The 19,844-nt window shown below is 36.2% G+C and overlaps 1 protein-coding gene across 1 annotated transcript in view; it reads right to left on the reverse strand.

The window, feature by feature from the left end:
- Window positions 1-1,134: 1,134 nt before the first annotated feature.
- LOC138713610 (neuroligin-4, X-linked-like) overlaps window positions 1,135-19,844 on the reverse strand; it is a 357,534-nt gene continuing 338,824 nt past the window's right edge. The window contains exon 6 of the mRNA XM_069845834.1: window positions 1,135-2,788. Coding sequence (XP_069701935.1) covers window positions 1,536-2,788 — 1,253 coding nt within the window. The 3' untranslated portion in view covers window positions 1,135-1,535. The remainder of the gene's footprint in view (window positions 2,789-19,844) is intronic.

The raw sequence follows: 19,844 nt of genomic DNA on the forward strand, positions 1-19,844 counted from the left end.
CTATGCATCAAAACAAGAAAAACAAAATGCCTAATAAACATGGGTTCTACAACACAATTTCTGGGATCTGAACACATGTTCATAGAAGGTGCTCAATGTGACTTCCATTTATGGCAATGCATTTTTCTGTCCTACAATACAGCAGACTACCAGATAATCATACCGTAGTTTACAGCCCTGGAATAGAATACTGATACGTCGCAAGGAATACTGAAAAAAAAAGTGGGGATATGAGCGGTGTTCAGCAGAGATGGTGTTATGAATTTTCCTAATCAGCATGTGTGAGCTGATGAAAATTCCCATGCAGTTGAAGAAACAAGGCATCAGCACCGATTCTCAATCGACGTATGGGCAGGCGTTCTTGGTGGAAGATTAAGGACCATTGTGCTACCACAGAGATTAACAGGGGCTCGTTATCAGGACTTTCTCATTTGTTTTTTTAATTGGTTGTTTAACGACGCTGTATCAACTACTAGGTTATTTAGTGTCGATGAGTTTGGTGATAGCGAGATGGTATTTGGCGAGGTGAATCCGAGGATTCGCCATAGATTACCTGGCATTCATCTTACGGTTGGGGAAAACCTCGGAAAAATCCAACCAGGTAATCAGCCCAAGCGGGGATCGAACCCGCCCCCGAGCGCAACTTCAGACCTTCTTATTAACGTATTGCCTATCTTGCTGGAGTATGTGCTGCCATAACAGCAAAGACTACAGTTATGGTTCATGCATGATGGCACACCAGCACATTTTTTCCGCAATGAACGTGAACACCTGACGCTGATATTTGAGGACCGCTGGATTGATTGGGGAGGCCCCACACCTTGGCCCGCTCGTTCCTCAAATCTGAATTCCCTAGACTTTTGGTTATCAGGAACAACCAAGTCAATTTCAGAGTGCGTGATTCCTTGAGCCGAAGGGTAGAGGAATGCATTGCCATGAATGGACGTCACACTGAGCACCTCCTATGAACAAGTGTTCAGATCTCAGAAAGTATGTGTTATAGGACCCATGTATATTAGACATATTTTTCTTGTTTTGATGCATACTAGCATCTCCTAAAATATTAGATACTTTTTTTTTTAAACCTTGTATACATTACAGAATTTGGTCTATTGTCTTCAACTAATTGCTATATGATAATTATTATGACATTTAGTATATACCTGAATTGAATTTACAAATTCAATATTTAAATATTAAATTTAAATATTAGTGTTTCCTTTACTAGTGACTTCCAATATGTTAGAGTAAGTACAGACTTGTTTAGTTGTATTTACAATTTAAATTTATGTCATATGTAAGCGGTTGTATTCCTTTGTAAACACCAAATCCCGTTTAGTTAATTGTTAGAAAATGACGTAATACTGAAATATTTCTTCAAATCCTAAACACATAACGTGAATAATTAAAGTTAAACAAAATTCTCCCTTGCTTTACTTCCGTTTTAAGATATTTTCTTTTGATTATTTTCTTGATTAAATTATATTTTTAGATTACACCATTTCATCTCCGATATCGGAATCCCACACCAAAGATCAGACTCTCATTTCATCCATCGCTGCTGCTGGCACTTTAAGGACGCCTTTCGCATGTCCTGCAGAAGATCCACTGCTGCTGTGATGTAAAGGATGGTGTGACGCCAGAAGTGGTTGGGATTCGGGTGGACTTCTGTTTCTCGGAGGTGGCGGTGGTCTTGGCACAGAAAGATGTAAAGTAGCGGAACCGTTCGGAGGCGAAGGAGATCCAAGAACCTGTTGAGACTGATCCACATTTCCTCCTTGTATATTCGCTATATTGTTAGCTAGATTCATGTTCTTCTGCAACGTATTTTCACCTCTAATGATATGTTGCTGCTGTTGCTGTTGTTGATTTATAACATTAGGTGATGGTGGAGGTGCTTTCAGTAAGTTCGTCATTACCATGTTACTTCCAAGATGGTGTTGTTTTGTTAAGGTGTTCATACTGTGATGCGAAGGCGAGGTCGGGATCTGTCCTCCAGTCTGTCCCATTCCAGATGGCGTCACCACAGTACCTCCCCCTCCGCCTCCTGCCGTCATCATCATGGCGGACGTGTCCTGTTCTACGTCAACAATAACGCTCCCACTTCCAGAATGCCCCACATGGTAGTGACCACCTCGATGTTTCCCAATACTGTCAAAATTAGCACCAGGGTTATGTCTGCTCTGTTGTTGTTGCTGTAAACTCTTCACTTCAAGCCTTGTTTTGTCGCGTTGATAATAAACACCGGCGAATATCAAGACATTGAGTATCAACAAAGAACATCCAATAGCGATAGTAACGCTGAGAGCAGTCGAATAAGCAGCGTAGCCAGCTGCTTCCAGACTAGCCAGCGTATCACTTGTGGTGTTACCACCATGCTGGAGTTGATGAGTGGATTGCTGGCCTTGAAAGTTACTTCCACTGCCAACCACAGTAACGCAAGTAGTGACGAGTGTGTCCATTGTTGTGACTGCACCCGGAAGGGATTCCAAGCTTCCGTTACCACCTCTACGTCTAGGACCGAGGACGCTAGTAGGTCCGAAGTAGATATCAGATGCACGACTTCCATCGCCACCAGGGACGTTGTCGTAGTAGGCTGAAGACGTTCCCCTGGAGAGGGGGTCAGGACGGACCACACCGTCGTAGAGATCGGCGTCGTTGTGGTTACGAAACAGGTTATGTCGAGCCACGACATCTTCCATCCCAGCTCGGTGCAGTTCAGGAATCAGTCGGAGCCACACTGAGAGTTGATGAGCTCTGAAGTGGTTCTTCATTCTCGGCTTCATACCTGTAAACGAAAATTAAACATGTTATTAAATGAAACATAAATAATATGAGCACCAACAATTTGCCTTATTTATTAATGAGGCAAATTGTGGAGAAATCCATAGAATGTAATAAATCGGCACATCTCTGTTTCGTTGACTTCTGAAAAGTATTTGATAGGGTTCAAGATAAGGATAATACTGAAATATTAAGGGAAGAGTATGTACTTATGAAGATAGTGAAAATTATGAACGATATATATATATATACTCGTGTATATATATATATATATATATATATATATATATATGATGGAAGAGATATAATCCTGTATTTTGAAACGAGGGATAGATTAAATGAAAATAAACTAAAAATATATTTTTTAGATTAAATGTATGGAAATAAATACATCGAAAGTTTAAACTCGCTGGCAACGACGCAGTGCCCAAAATTCCACAAGGAGGCGCTTATTCCGTCGGATCCCGGCCACTTAGTCACTCGTACTGAGTGCATCTCTGCACATAGTGTGTTGGACATTGTGCCAGTGTCATACATCTGTGACACAGTGCATGAGGGTTGGCCACTAAAGGGAAACTGAGAAGGGGAATTTAAATTGAGAGGATTCAATCCGGCATCGGAACTGGAATCCGGTGTAACAGAGGATAAAGCGTCAGCAGGTAGAGCTGAAACCCCGAATTCGAGTCTTGGTGCCGGAGAGAATTTTGCTCCTCTCCACCCATCCCTCATCATGTTCTAAGGCTTTCGTCTTTCGCCAAGCCTTGTTGACAGTTACTAACTCTTTATCTATGTTGAGCTTGATCATCAGTCTGCCTCGCTTTCAACTTTCTACTGAATTTCAGCTTATTGTTTGCCTTGTAATGTTCTCTTGTCGTTTCGTAGATTATGTTCTATCCTTCTCCATTTACTTTACCTTATCTGATGTTTAATGAAACTGTGTACTGTAGTTTCCCGAAAATCTTTGTAAGAAATGATTTTGGAACAACATATTCTCATGATGTACCTAAGGCAGCTATTTAGGACTATGTTCTTGTCATACATCTTTGCTGACTTTCCATGCTTCGCATCCATAGAGCAAAATAACCTAGACCAGCGTTCTTCAACCTTTTCCAATATGTGGCACACTAAAGGTGTAATTTAAAATCCCGCGGCACAATGACGTAATATAAACCAATGGTTCCCAACCATACGGAAGTTTGAAGGCTTTAGGAGAGAATGTGTTTACTGAATGTGACTTGTGCCGCGTTCGCTGAATGTTCACTCTTCTGGACCCATTTTTCTACTACTCTTTTAAATTTTTGCTACGACAACCTTTACTAGTTTCATTTTCTCGCGGCACATCAGCGGATCATTCGCGGCATATCTGTTGAAAATTGCTGGCCTAGACATTGAAGTTAACTCTAAACTCATTGTACATGAAATACGCGGTTATAAAGTATTCATATTGTCGAAACTCTTGCCCGAAACGTGTTTTTTATGTTTCTGCATTATCAATATTCAGGTTTATGTTCACAGTGTGAAAGGGAATCAGAGCTCAAAATCACGTGGTATGATACACATTTGCATAAATGCATGTATCTGTAACAGGTCAAACATTGAACTTAACAAGATCCTCGAGGCGATTCTGATCATCAGTGCGTAACTATCGTTACTAACGCTTCCATTTAATACACCAGACTATAAATTTTGTCTGTAGGCGACAAAATTTTCATACGCAATATTGGTTTTCAAATACACAGCATATTTCCCTAGCGCAATTCATTACAACCCGATTGGTTTGAATAGAAACACGATTTCATATCAACTGACTATGTAGAGAGTATTCGAATGTATAATTCTACTGTAAACATATATTTTAGCCCTTATATTACTGTATGTACATTCAACATATTCAAACAGTTCTCCTCCATTAACGAAGAGAGACACTTTCATGCTACGAAGCAGATGATTTGGCATGATATCTCCTTTTTAAGGACTAAGTTTGTGTCTCTTAGTCTGTGTTTATGCTAAGTTAACTCAATCATAAAAATTATGGCACTGACTTATTATACAAGAAGTGGAATTTTTGTGTCACCAAAATATCGAATTTGTTTTTTATTGTTTTTATGGTCGTGTTAACAGTAGACTCTTGGCCTGCAGGATCGCCAGATAGCAGATTAAAGTGAATCGGAGAGAGATGACTATCGGGAAAAATTTCTTATATCTTTGTAGTTTCATATTCTTCCAAGAAAGAACTCTACGCGCATATCTTTATGATCACTGAGACAGCTGAATGTCTGGAGAGTGGAGGCTAACTCATTTTATTGTTATTGTTGTGAGAAGCAGAAAAGTAAGAAAATAGCTCTTTTTTTCTGCAATAAAATAATTGCTAAGATATGTTAAAATTTTAATAAATCCTTGAATTTGTAATAACAGTCAAAACGTTGTAGTGGATATTGTAGTAAATGTTCTAAAGTTTGTATATTTAACAACCAATAACCTTGTTCCGTCATGTTATGTTGCGTCACAGCACTAGGCACCTTACCCGGATACTTGGGGAAGGTGGTCAATTTTTTGGGGGTAAGATGACAACTTGTTGCAAGAGTTTTACTTTTTTCTTTTATTGCAGGGAATGAGTAGACATTGCATAAGATCCTCTGATAGAGGTCAGTATATAGAAGACAGTCTTAAATTTGCGATGGATCATGTTAGAACTGGGGGTATGAACTGTTTTAGAGCATTGCAAGCATACGGGATTCCTTACCGTACCCTTAAACGCCGCCTAAAAAGAATGATGATACAAAATGTACTGGATTAAGTTCATTGTGTGCAAGAAGTGAGCCTTGCACACAGGAATAAAATTTGTGCAATGATTGTGTTGCTAAGTAGTGATAAACGAGTGAGAAAGTGTCCAGGAGCTTTATATTAAGTCATTTTTTGTTATATAGGCTACATGTATCAAACCAAGTTCAGGTAAAATACAAATATCAGTAAATGTGTTAATTGCAGTTGCCATTTTATCCCGACTATATGAGAAAGATGCCTAAAGTGCAGGTGAGAGGATAACCTGTATTTGTAAACATGGTAATTATTAATGTTTTCTTTTTTGTACCAGAAATATAGTTTCAAAATACTTTCCAGACTTTGATATTTCAATATGAAATTCAAAACTAAATAAACAATTCCTTAAGTTTTCAATCAAAGAAAAAGTTAGGCATCTTCTCCGATCCTCCATATTGGTTGTGAGGCTATCCGAAAGAAAGAGCGTCCTTGACAGCAGACTAGATAACCATTGTGGGACTAGATAACAATTGATGAATTGAGTGACTCATTCGCACACCTTGTGGCAGATATATTCCACAACACGAACTCAAAGCTGCTGTTAGGTGTACTTGTGCAAGAACAAATTGGTGGAGACATGCAATATCTAGCAAGATTTTATGACGATGGACGGTGATGAAAAAAATCCCATTTCATGTATAACATTTCAGTGCCAGAATTTTTACGATTATGTAGAAAATGAAGGAAATGTGAACAATTAAAGCATCCCTTATTTAAAAAAAAGACTGCTATATTATCATATCCAGGCTGCACCACTCAGTAGTTGTACCACTGTAAACTTCTTCATTTATAATTTCTACAAATTTTTTTCAACATTCATTATATCCCTTATTACTGTGTTCCTTATCTTATCCTCCTTTACTTTCTCCAAAATAATAATAATAATAATAATAATAATAATAATAATAATAAAATAGAAATAATAATAATAAAATAACAATAATAATAATAATAATAATAATATTAATAATTGTAAAAACAATAATATACCTAGCCTTCGAGGAATCGAGGATGCTGCGAGGGAAAAAAATTGGATTACTGGTTAATGAAAATAAAACAAATCACATGTACCGTTCATCACAAAGCACTAATATCGCACAATTAAATAGTCGGGAGTACAACTTTGAAAAAAGTTAAAAAATTTAAATATTTAGGCTCAAAAATAACTGAAGATAATACAGTAAGTTGTGTGGAAATACAAGCCAGATTAAAGGCCAGTAACAGGTGCTAGTTTTCTTCACAAAGTATACTTAGAAGTTAGGCTATAACAAGAAAAACCTAAATTAATAAATATAAATGACACTCGGGACGAAATTAAACCCAGAATAAATATGGGAAATGCGTGTTATTATTCGTTTGAGAAGTTTTAGTTATCTAGTCTGCTGTCAAAAAATCTTAAATTTAGAATTTATGAAACAGTTATATTACCGTATGGTTGTGAAACTTGGACTCTCAACTTTGAGAGAGGGACAGAGATTAAGGGTGTTTGGGAATAAGGTTCTTAGGAAAATATTTGGGGTTAAGAGGGATGAAGTTACAGGAGAATGGAGAAAGTTACAAGACGCAGAACTGCACACATTATATTCCTCACCTGACATAATTAGGAACATTAAATCCATACGTTTGAGATGTATCACGTATGGCCGAATCCAGAAATTCACATAGAGTGTTAATTGGGAGACCGGAGGTAATAAGACCTTTGGGGAGGCCGAGACGTAGATGGGAGGATGATATTAAAACGGATTTGTGGGAAGTGGGATATGATGGTAGGGACTGGAATAATCTTACTTAGGATAGGGACCGATGGCGGGCGTATGTGTTGGCGGCAACGAACCTCCGGGTTCCTTAAAAGTCATAAGTAAGTAAAATAAAAAAAAAAGTTAATAGATTTGTTGTCACATATGCCTGAAAGACTTCGACGTTAACAAAAGAAGTTGAATCACAAATTAAAGTCTGGGATAGGAGAGTACGTCGTAAAAGTTTTGGATCATTTTTGAAAGAGAAAATTGTAAAACACGATCAAATAAAGAACTTGAAGAGCTTTACCAATATTTAGATTTGTAACTATAATTAAATCCTTAGGATTAATAAGGCTGGACATGTTTGTAGAATGGAAGCACAGCGCGAACCTGAAAGATCTCTACAAGAACAACCGGAGGAAAAATGGAGAAAAGGAATACCGTATAAAAGATGGATAGAAGTGTGCAGAATTAGTCAGTAAAATGGTAATTATGAGATGGAGACGGAAACTATCGATAGGAGAAAATGGAAAGAAGTTTGTGAGTGGCCAAACTTCTCCAAACCTGTAGTCTATTGCTAAGGAGAAAATAATAATAATAATAATAATAATAATAATAATAATAATAATTATACAAAAGGTACATATTTTGTCTTATCTACATAAAAATATTCTAATATTTCCAAACCCTCCAATCATCGCGCAACATTAGTGGTCACGTGTAACATAGTTGTGATCCATTTTTAAGTCAATACTTTTACATGTAGTTTTATTTTTTAACTTTGTCTGATTAATTATTCGCTATTGCACATTAACAGATTACAACTGCATACGTTTTCCATTATTCACGAAACAATTGTTTCTCCAAATAAATATAATAAATTCTGTGAAAGCATAAATTTGGAGGCTAATAAGTTTCCACGAAACACAATCGTGATCCAATAATGCACCAACTTAGTTACGCGCAAAAAAATTGCTTAACATCTTGTCGGTTACAATGACAAACTGAGGTGGTAAAGAAATATACATAGGAAAGGTACCCTGATTACAAATGCGATTAGTGCTGATATGAAATGCACCAACCTAATTACGCGCCAAAAATATTTGCTTAATATTTTTTATTTATTTGTTTAATCTGGCGGAGTTAAGGTTATCAGACCTTATCTACCACACCACCAGAATACAAAAATAGCTATATACGAAAAACAAATCCAGAGAGAAGAAACAAATAAGAAATAGAAATAAAATTATCAATTACATCGGCAAACAATGGAAAGGTACCCATATGACAGATGCGGTAAGTGCTGGTATCTCGAATCACCAATCAAAAATGAAGTACTGGATCACTACTGTGATGCACACGACCACTGGAGAGTTAAAATATGAAATATAAATGCCACTTCAGTCTTCCGTAAATACCAAATTCCAATACATAGTAACCACTAATGGTAGTTAGAAACGTGTTATGAAAACCGAACTACATGAGTAAACTATTGCAGGATCGTGTTGGCAGAAGATCAGAACTAAATTTATATCCTTTATCCAACAATTCACGTTAACTATTGGCTTTATGTAATATAATGGCGGGCCCTCATCAAGTCCTGGTTGAGATAATGACACGATTGAGGTTTATTTCTGAGCTTTTGCTTAAACGTTGGGTAAAATTTCGCGTTTGGTCATTTCGTCAGTATTATCACCAGATACGGAAAGTACCGTGATCCATTTCACTATTACAATTTGGTAGCTGTATGATTGCCATTACGATTGGCACAATCTACTAGCTATCAGATCTAAATGATCACTCCGTTGAGTCGCTTAGAGAAGAAGAACATTCAGTAAGAAGTTTTATTAAGCATGTTGATATAATACAGAGCCCGCCAAAAAATGTATAAACTCTTTAAGGAACGAAAACTATTTATTATGTGTTTGTTTTACATATAAATACTGATCACACATGTAGTATTGTCTTCAGTTAAGCACATGGTTACTTTAGATGTTCAAAATGTTCGCTGTTGGCGGCCAGTTCAATGGAGATCGCTGCACATGCAGCTGTAATCTCCTGGCAAAGATCCTCCAGCGTGCGCGGCTTACGTCGATAGATTTGATCTTTCACAGTTCCCAACAAGTAAAAATCCATAGGGGTTAGATCTGGCGACCGTGGGGGAACTCAATGGGTCCTCTTCGTCCAATCCAATGTCCTTGCATATTGTCATCCAGGAAAGCTCGTACGGCTAGGTGGTATTGTGTGTGGCGCCCCGTCCTGTTGGTAGACGACCTCATCATCAGCCCCATAAAGCGCACGTACACCTAGTAAAATTGATGTGCGTAACATTTCGAGGTACACCTCTTCAGTGACAGTACCATCAAGAAAAATGGTTCTAATAAGCCCATAGATGATAGTCCACACCACACATGAACCCCTGGTAGATTGACCGGCTTATGCACATAATAATGTCAATAATGCGTTTGTTAGGCGGGTTGGAGGTTCTGTTTAGTACTCCCGCCTCCACTGGCTCTGCACTTCAACGGCATTATGTATATGTAGGTATGTATTTATTAACACTATAATTGGATATACACCCGGTGGGAGTGATATATAATATACAATAATATTACAATAATTACAATAGGCCTAATAAAATTACAATAATTACAGCAATAAAAATAACATAAACGTAAATTTAATTCTAACTTTAAATAAATAAATGCAATAAAACTACGGACTATAAATAAAACCCTCAAACCTCATAAACCACTTCAGAATGAATTTTCGCTGCTCGAACGTCAAGCGTGCTCCAGCCATTTTGTTTTCTCACTATTGTGATCAAAGTACAGTAGAGCATCGATTATCCGAAACAATTGGGGACGGGGAGTATTCGGATAACTGATTTTTCGGATAACCGATCATTTACGAAAACAAATTGTACCGCTGTCATAAGAGCAGTATGAAACAAAGAAACACGAATGTTAAACACAAAACTGTACATAGACTATATATTTTGTATCACACGTCTTACAAATAATCCAGAGAACTGACTAGCCTAGTTTGACAAGTTCAGAATGGTAATTAAAGTAGACCTACAGTTTAGGAAAAGAAGTCCACTATATATTTTTTTTTTTTTGCTTCAGAGCTGAGACTGTTTTTTTTTTTGCCGCTAAATCTCGCAAACAGCGCAAGCGAAACTTCTATATGGCGCTTGCGCAAATTTGAATTTGCCGACTGGAACGCTTTCGGTTAACCGATGGTTCGGTTGTTCGATATTCGGATAATTGATGCACTACTGTACCGACATTTGTTGAGCGAAAGACCATAATACAACATACTCGTAATTCAAATCAATTGGCAGTATCAATATCCCGATACAGGCTGACAAAAAGTGTATGCATTTTTTTGGCGGACTCTGTACATTAGGCAAATGGACGTGAAACCCATTTCTGTTGTTACGCATGTACAGGGAAATCATTTTATTTTTACTTCAATTTTTATTGTACCTGAGTTTTTGAATGTACTTCACTCCCACCCCTTCTACTAATGAAGTTCAACCATCCTCCAACAGATCCAAGACCACATATACAGTCATAGTAGCCTTACCGTCACAGTACGTTCCAAAAATATGTTCGCGTTTTCCAATGACGAAAGAGCGTTCAATATTGAATCATTTTCGCACAGGTACTGTCGTCCATTTGCCTACGTCGCATCCCGGTTTCCCCCACCTGCTTCTATTCGCCTCTCTGTAAAGGCTAGTGGCTGGGCTGTCTTAGCTCTTTTCTGAGAACATTAATTTCTGTTAGGAATTGGACATCTACGTAATATTATACAACTGTTTAAACTAACTTAAATAAAATGGCCTCGTTAAGTAATTAACGGTCACGTGATTTCCCTCCTTTCTACGATCCTGCGACATAACCACTTGGACGGACAGTAGATAGCATGTCTAAATAATTTTATCTGTGCGGGTCGGGCAGAAGTGAAGATTGAATTTACAGTACGTAAGGTACTCTTTTATAGAGTAGGTACATAATTATTTCAACATGAGTTACTAGTACGAAGGACGAAACTGGTAATTGGAATTACACACATTAGAACTGAAGCCTGTATCGAAATGAACCGCCACCATTTTGAAAAATGTGTTTAAATATCCATATTATGATTATTTTTCAATTTAACTTCATTCTCTATAGTGTATGCTAATGTGCTTTAGACAGTACAGCATAATATACACTGCATAATGAATACGTCCGCATGGACAGCTCAGTTCGTGAGTAAAAACACTCATTGTTAATACTGTACTGTATTTTGATTAAACAAAAAATTAATGAAAATTATCAAACTCAAAATCGCGATATTTCCTAGTTTACGTAAATGGATGAACTACTTTTCTTCCCTCCTATACCTAGTATAGGTATGATTTGTTTGTATATTACGCCATCGAACTCCAGTCGTGGAAGGGGGTAGCAACCGTTGATCCAAAGGTATAGCCTGGTTAATATCAGAAATGTTAGTAAAAATAAAATGATGTCCCTGTATAAGTAAAAAGTAAAGGTATTCCCCTCACACGCCATGAAGGCAATACTAGGCCTATGTGTGTGATCGGAACCAGGCTCTAACCTACTTTCAGTCCCTTTACTCAATTTGACAGGAGGCTAAGTGGAACTTGCGGACCGTTACGTCACCCCCCCCCCCCAGGACATTCTTATCCGTAGCCAGTTGCTCTATCGACTAAGGTACCCGGTCAGCGTTGTTTATGTTAAAAAAGACACAAATTCATAAATGTGTAACATAAAGAAATACGTTTCATATCAAGATAAATACTGATTGTATCAATAATCTCCCATGTCTTATTATTTCTGGTTACTGTTGTTGCGAATTTTATGACGCTATCTAAAGGTCACAATTAACATCTTTAACGCTGTGGATTAACGGTTAGCATGTCTAATCGTGAAACGAGCGGGTCCGGGTTCAAATCCTGCTTGAGAGTACTTAGCTGGTTGAGGTTTTTTCCTTGGTATTCCCTCAACCCATCAAGAGCAAATGCTGGGTAACTTTCGGCGCTGGACCCTAGACTCACTTCGCTGGCATTATCACTTTCATCTCACTCATATTTTAGATAATGATAGGAGTAGATAAAGCGGCGTAAAATAACCAACTAAAAAGAAAGTCTTACTGGTTTCTAATATTGTGCGTAGTATAAAAATGGACGATAAATGATGATGTACGACAGAGTTTTTCAACATTTTTCAACGTCTGGCATACTAAAGATGTAGGAGAGAGTTGGGTAGTATCGGACGTCGGGTAATATCGGACAGTGAGTTTCTTTCATCTACCACCAGATGATAGTACCTGAATGACATGGTTACGTTTCTGTTATGGCGTATACAGAAACGTAATCATGTTATCCAGGTACTACCATCTGGTGATAGATGGAAGAAACACACTGTCCGATATTACCTGATGTACGATACTACTCAACTCTCCCCTAATTTAAAATCCCGAGGCACACTCATATATATTGTAATCTAAACTAGTGGTTCCCCACCAGAGGGGAATTTTGAGGGTTTTAGGAGGGAATGTTTTTACTAAATTTAATTGAGACGCGTTCGCTGAATGTTGACTTTTATGGACTCACTGCTTTACAACTCTTTTCACTTTTATGTTTCCAATTTACTGTGGCAACCTTTACTATTTTAATTTTCTCGCGGCACATTAGCGGATTATTGCGTCACACTACTGTGCCCCGTGTGCCGCGGAACACCGGTTGAAAATGGCTATATCACCTTTTCATCTCTGAATGGTTGTTTATTCAACTGTTTGAAGACAAGTCTGCACCTCACAAGTGACACCAACATGGCACCACTTATGAGGCAACTAGACCAGGAGATAATGGGGTAGGTTGGCCAGTTTCTTTCTCCTCTCCTTTGCATACATCGTCGATTAGTTACATATTACACTAATCACACTTCAGATGCATACAAACAATTGTTTTTCCTCTGATACATATTGTCAAGTGAGTTGTGCTGTCTGATAGGTTCTGGCTAGCATGTAGGGCTACATGCTAGCCAGAACCTCAATCAGAGGTACAGTACATATCTGAATATTCTCTCATATTCAGACGAGTCATTCAGTAAATAGATACTTACAATGCAAGGAACTATAATTATTATTTTGTCCGAATATGCTGTTTAATATAGAAAGCAAGTTCAAAAGAGAATAACATTAAAATATTATTATTTATTATTATTTATTTATTTAATCTGACAGGATTAAGGCCATAAGACCTTCTCTTACATCCCACCAGATAGCACACATAAATACAAAAAAAAAAAAAATACAAACACTGAAGAAAATGATACAAAAAATTAATTTAAAGCCTCAACAGGGTCAAAATAACACTATAGAGCTCTCATCGAGCTAATACAAGAAAAAAAAGAAAGAAAAACAAAGATAGTAATGATAATGATAACTGATAATAATAATAATAATAATAATAATAATAATGACACTTACTTACTTACTGGCATCTAAGGAACCCGGAGGTTCATTGCCGCCCTCACATAAGCCCGCCATTGGTCCCTATACTGAGCAAGATTAATCCAATCTCTACCATCATATCCCACCTCCCTCAAATCCATTTTAATATTATCTTCCCATCTACGTCTCGGCCTCCCCAAAGGTCTTTTTCCCTCCGGCCTCGCAACTAATAATAATAATAATAATAATAATAATAATAATGATAACAACAATAATAAATACATTACATAATAATTGTCAGTTTTACAACAGAATAGTCACAATATTTATTATATGTCATGGGTTGCGTAACCTGACATGTGTTTAACAAGCAATTCCATGAACTAGAATGTGATTCTTTAATTTAAATTTGAATTTGAATTTTGATTTTGTCCGACAGTTTCTAACATGGTCAGGGAGAGAATACCAGAGGCGTGGAATCGATATGCTGAAGGGTGTTCTGTGCAGAGGAATAAAGAGAAGGTACATGTTCCGGGTTCGAGGTAGTGAAAGGTAAACAAAACGAGATGCTAGGTAAGAGGGTGTGGAGGTGCGGATGAATTTAAATGGTAATAAGAGGGAGTTGAAGAATCTTCTTTCTTTAAGTGGATTCCAAGACAACAATTCTAGTGACGGTGTTACATGATCGAATTTTCTAATTTTACAAACGAAACGAACGTAGATATTGTGAACACGCTGTAGTCTATGGGCAAGATCAGTATTTAGATTCGTGAATAGGGAATCGCGATAATCGAAGTGGGGCATCACTAAAGTTTGGATCAGGGTCTTTTTAAGGCTGAGAGGTAGAACGTTCGTTAATTGTCTGAGGGAATGAATTATGGTAAAAGTTTTCTTACATATGTAGGTCACTTGAGTTTGAAAATTTAAATTTGAATCTAAATACTAGCGTCTCTGTATACTTTCTGTAATTCAAAGCATTACAAAGTTATGTTGCAGCTAATAAGTACCCCTTTAAAATTTTCTACAGCTCCTTTAGTGGAACAGTGAGACCCGGAGTGAGAAAGTGGCCAACAGGCTTTCAGCTCTCATATTCAGTTTTTCAAAGTCCCAAATCTCTTGCAAGAACGTGTTTACGCGTATCTTTAAATTTTCTCCTCCCATTTTCCTCTCTTTCATTTCATTTTTTTCCACCTTCAATATTTTGTAGAGCTCCTTTAGTGGAGCAGCGAAACAAGAAGTGAGATAAGTAGTCAACAGGCTTGGAGCTGCCATATTCAGTTTTTCACAGCTCCAGCTCCCTTGCAAGAACGTGTTTTCGCGTACCTTTAAAGTTTCTCCTCCCATTTCCCTCTCTTTTATTTTATTAAAAAGTATTTTTCACTTTTCACTTTGTAATCTATGACTATAATACACTGCGTCAACACTAAAAGTATACAGAAATAAAATTTCTTCTGCATTGTTTAGAGTAACTGAAAATAGTTATTATTTGCACTAGTACACTTCAATATGAGCACCATCTCGACAGGTACCAAAACGATACTCAACCTCTCGCCAGGTGTTCATCAACATATCAGGTGTTATAAGCTCAACTGCTTGAATGATACGCTGTTTCAAATCAAATTACGAACTTTTCTGCTGTAAACAAAATTTTTAATAAATCTCCACGCAAAAACAATGCAAAGGAGTTAAATCCGGAGATCTAGGCGGCCAGGAAGTTGGCCCACCCCTACCAATCCAATTTCTTGGGAAGGTTACACCCAGAAACGTTTTAACATTTCGATGGAAGTGTGGTGGAGCATCAGCTTGCTGAAATGTTAAACCTGTCGGAAATTGTGGAATAGCAAAGTTCTCCAGCATATAAAGGTACGTGATTTACGTGGACTTCTAGCAAATGATTCACGCACATGATCCACAGTCATTTCGGCCACATGCTTTCTAGAACGTTTCCCTGTCTTTGAAATCAAGCTTCCATTATCTCGTAGAGTTCTATCCCACTCGTAAATGGATTTGCGTGTAGGAGGATCCACATTCCATTCTCTCCGTATCCGCCGCTGAACACGTTACACAACAATGGCCATCTAACACTAAGTTTAAAACAAAAAACTGCACACAACAATGGCCGTGGAAAAGGTATGAAACGAAATCTTGGAGAATTTTTCTATTGATTGAGCTTTATCTCAAGGAATTATAATATACGGTTGTGAAATTATAAGCTATTATTTCTGTATACTCTTAATTTAGACACGATGTATTGTCTTTTCAATAATAATAATAATAATAATAATAATAATAATAATAATAATGATTTATAGGACATTAAATAAAGGATTATACAGTGTGTAAGGGGTATAAGTGCCATTATATTAACTGATGATTGTTCATGTCATAAGGAAGAAAAAATGTCCTCACAATTCTTTTCTAATTGCAATATTTAACTAATTATGAAAGTTTACAATATTAGGCGTTTGGCAACGTTGCTGGATGGGAAGGAGGGAGTTTACAAATACACAGTACAGCTCAAGCGGATACAGACAAAACGTTTACATAAAACGAACAGAAAATACGAACTTACAATCTCATTCATAGAACTTTATGGTAAATTTTCATTTTATTATCAATGTTGGCAATATTGGTCCATTTTTTAATTGTACGTCTAAAAATAAACAATAATGGTTTTCTGTACAAAATCACAAGAACTTTTTTTTTTAATGCAACATTTTAATCTCTCCCACTTCCATAAACAGTATCATTTTTAAAGAAATTTCTGTTTGTGTGATTTTCGAAACGAGGTAAGAGACTCCTGGTTTCTAATAATCGTTAAGAAACCGCTACAAAATTTCGCCGATTAGGTAACTTTCATTGCGGAAAACATTGACGGTACATCTTCTTGCCTCACTTGAATTACGACGACTTTCTCCATAAATTAATAACATATGATAATCCTAAACTGTGAACGACATTGTAAGTTGTTTATCTAATACCTGGTACCGAACTGTCATCCGCTCGGCAGTAGACCTATGGACAGGAAGCTTGAACTCAGCTGATATGTACGTACGTGTGTGCAGATTACTGCCTGCTGAACACGTTTCCACGAATCCCACTCCAGAATATTAACAAATATAAGCATACAAATTTATTTAATTTCACGAAAACATAATAGAGCACAAAAACATGTATTTAAACTAATATTAACTCTTTACTAGATATATATGCTGATGTAATTTTTTTCATAATTTTACTAAGGATATAATAAGTATAACACGAATAAAATAAGAGAAGGATTATTTTTTTCTGAAAAAAACTATCAAGTTTTGACCCTATGTTGTATGGTCATTTTTTGATCCTGTAGACCGTCTCCGACGACTGTGGAAAGGACGGCACTTATACTCTTACACCCTGTAGTTATAAATAAATTATTGTCTAAGAATAATTTCTTTATTATTGAAAGAGATATCAAACAAAGAATCTCGTTTTAATTGCTTTTACAGTTTTATATTAGGAATGAGATAGACACCCTCCTAGGGCATGGTAGTTGGTCAGTTGGTAATGTGATTTCCTTCCTCGTCTTAATCGGAGTTACGGTGTCACTGGAATTCTGCCTTTTGTGTAGGTATACTGTTAGATCGCAAGTTCTTCAGAATTAGGATATGCTGCTCAGAGATTGGAGAATATGATGAATGGTGAATTAAAGATATATATATATATATATATATATATACTAGCCGTACCCGTGCGCTCCGCTGCACCAGTTAGAAACAAATATAAAGTAATTACATAATTAAAGTAGGACATTTGATCCAGGGAACATCCGTGTTTGATAGAAGGATAAATCGTTTATTATGTTATTTAATTTAAATTGTATTAAAAAAATTAAAATGCGATCATTTTGATCTATAGACCACTCATTTGGACATAAAAATTATTTTAGGAAATACAGGAAACGAATGTACAGAATAGCCTATCAAGTTTTCTGTGCATAAGAAGCTATTTTAATCTTACCTATCCTCGATTCACTCAGAAGTTACATTACAGCATTATGTCCATCTATAGAAATTACACTTCCCAACGGTGAATTAATAATTAATTATACAAATCAAGTTAATTTAGCTTCCGATATTACTTCATACAAACAAAGAAACATTCTCTGTAGGCCATGTTTCATAGCTTTCGATTGTTGTTGTCCAAGGTCCCTTATAAACGAAGTCATTTATTTTTTATTTCATTACACAGCCTTAGATGGCGTTATTGTAATTTTGAAACTCATTTATCTCATTAAATATCTGTCCTATCAAAATTTTGCACAGAATAAAACTTATGGGAAATTATTTTTAAAGAAACTTTTGTGATGTAACATTTTTCATGAAAATTAATATAAGGGAGATATTTAGATTTATTTAATTCAAACCCCCTTATAACCCCCCTTTTAAATACATTATTTGAATGCCATATAGCCTAAATTCTAAGTTACAACGAACTTAATTTATATTTCAATGTTCATATAAGTCGGTTCAGCCATTATCGCGTGAAAAGGTAACAAACATGCAGACAGACAGACAGACAGACAGACTTACAACAAAACTTAAAAAAAAAAAAACGATTTCCGGTTTCAGGGCGGTTAATTATATATGTTAGGACCAATTATTTTTGGAAAATCTAAAATTACCAGACAAATTTCGGCCATAGATTTATTATTAGTATAGATTATATACTCTATATTATATATATTTTATATATTATATATACTCTACAATTCTCACTTTTATCTTATATCACTGAATAGCGTTGAAACGACTAAAGACGGTGTTAAATAATGAATTACACTCACAATTTACATTAGCTCTAGACATAGAGCTGTTTTATATATTATAAAGAAAGAGCACGAACCTCGTGTCTCTCAATTGTCGGCTTCAAAAGCCATGTTTCGAATGCCTGATTAAAGACAGCGTTAGCATCACACGTGAAATGAGCGAAAGAAAATTATATAGTCTCTCTAGAGGAGTTACAAAGAGGGATTGCCTCCCTCTCCAAAATTACATTAACATCTTCCTTTACGCGGGAGAACTATCACAAGTTCCGCCTTGAGGGACAAACAACGAAACAGAGAATCTTTCAAGCTGCATGCTCACGCCGCGCTGTGCAGTTTTCTTTATGGAAGATTATCATCTCGTTGCCAAGAGAGAAGGCCAACACGCTTTGGATTGTAGTAAACCATCTCTTCAAATATTCACAAGATAAGATTTTCAATAATTTGTCAATACATTTCTAATACATTCAACATAGGACAATGGTTGGTAGCAGAAGCTTTTACATCGCACGCATCAAAATATGAATTCTAGATTTTTGTGTCTGACTAGGTGTATTAACAATGCAACGGAGTGAATAGTGTACAAATTTAATTTAATATTTATACTACATACTTAATTCTAGAAATCACACCATTTAAAGGTGCAAATACTTCAAATACCTAAGGATTAACTTAGTTTTCCATGAGAAAAGTAATTAAAATAAGACGAACTAACAGTGGGGAAGTTCGGGAATAATCCGTCAATTAAATTCTATTCCCTGGAACAGTAAGGCTCGAAATACGTCAACTCTTACTACATACTAATATAAAATATCACGTATACTATTTACATCACTCCAAATGTTTACATTATAGCAGTGAATATAATACTAAGAAAAAATAATTTCTAAAATAAATATTCTACAAATTTTCAGCTACAACTTTCTAATTAAAGAGATGGATTGCAAAGTGTCCGAAGTCCTTTTTTAAGATTTTAACTTGCTTTATTTAAGTTTAAATTTATCCTTTTCAAGCCTATATGAACTTACACCATTTCATATATATATATATATATATATATATATATATATATATATATATGAAATGGTGTATATATGGTGTATATATATATATATATGAAATGGTGTAAGTTTATTTAACAGACTCTCCTAAGCCTTCACTTAGTGCCTGCATTATGTTGTTTTAAACGGATCTAAGGACGTCAAATTATTTTATCAGTTTTTGTCATT

Source organism: Periplaneta americana, chromosome 14 (genome assembly GCF_040183065.1).
Source record: "Periplaneta americana isolate PAMFEO1 chromosome 14, P.americana_PAMFEO1_priV1, whole genome shotgun sequence".
NCBI lineage: Eukaryota > Metazoa > Arthropoda > Insecta > Blattodea > Blattidae > Periplaneta > Periplaneta americana.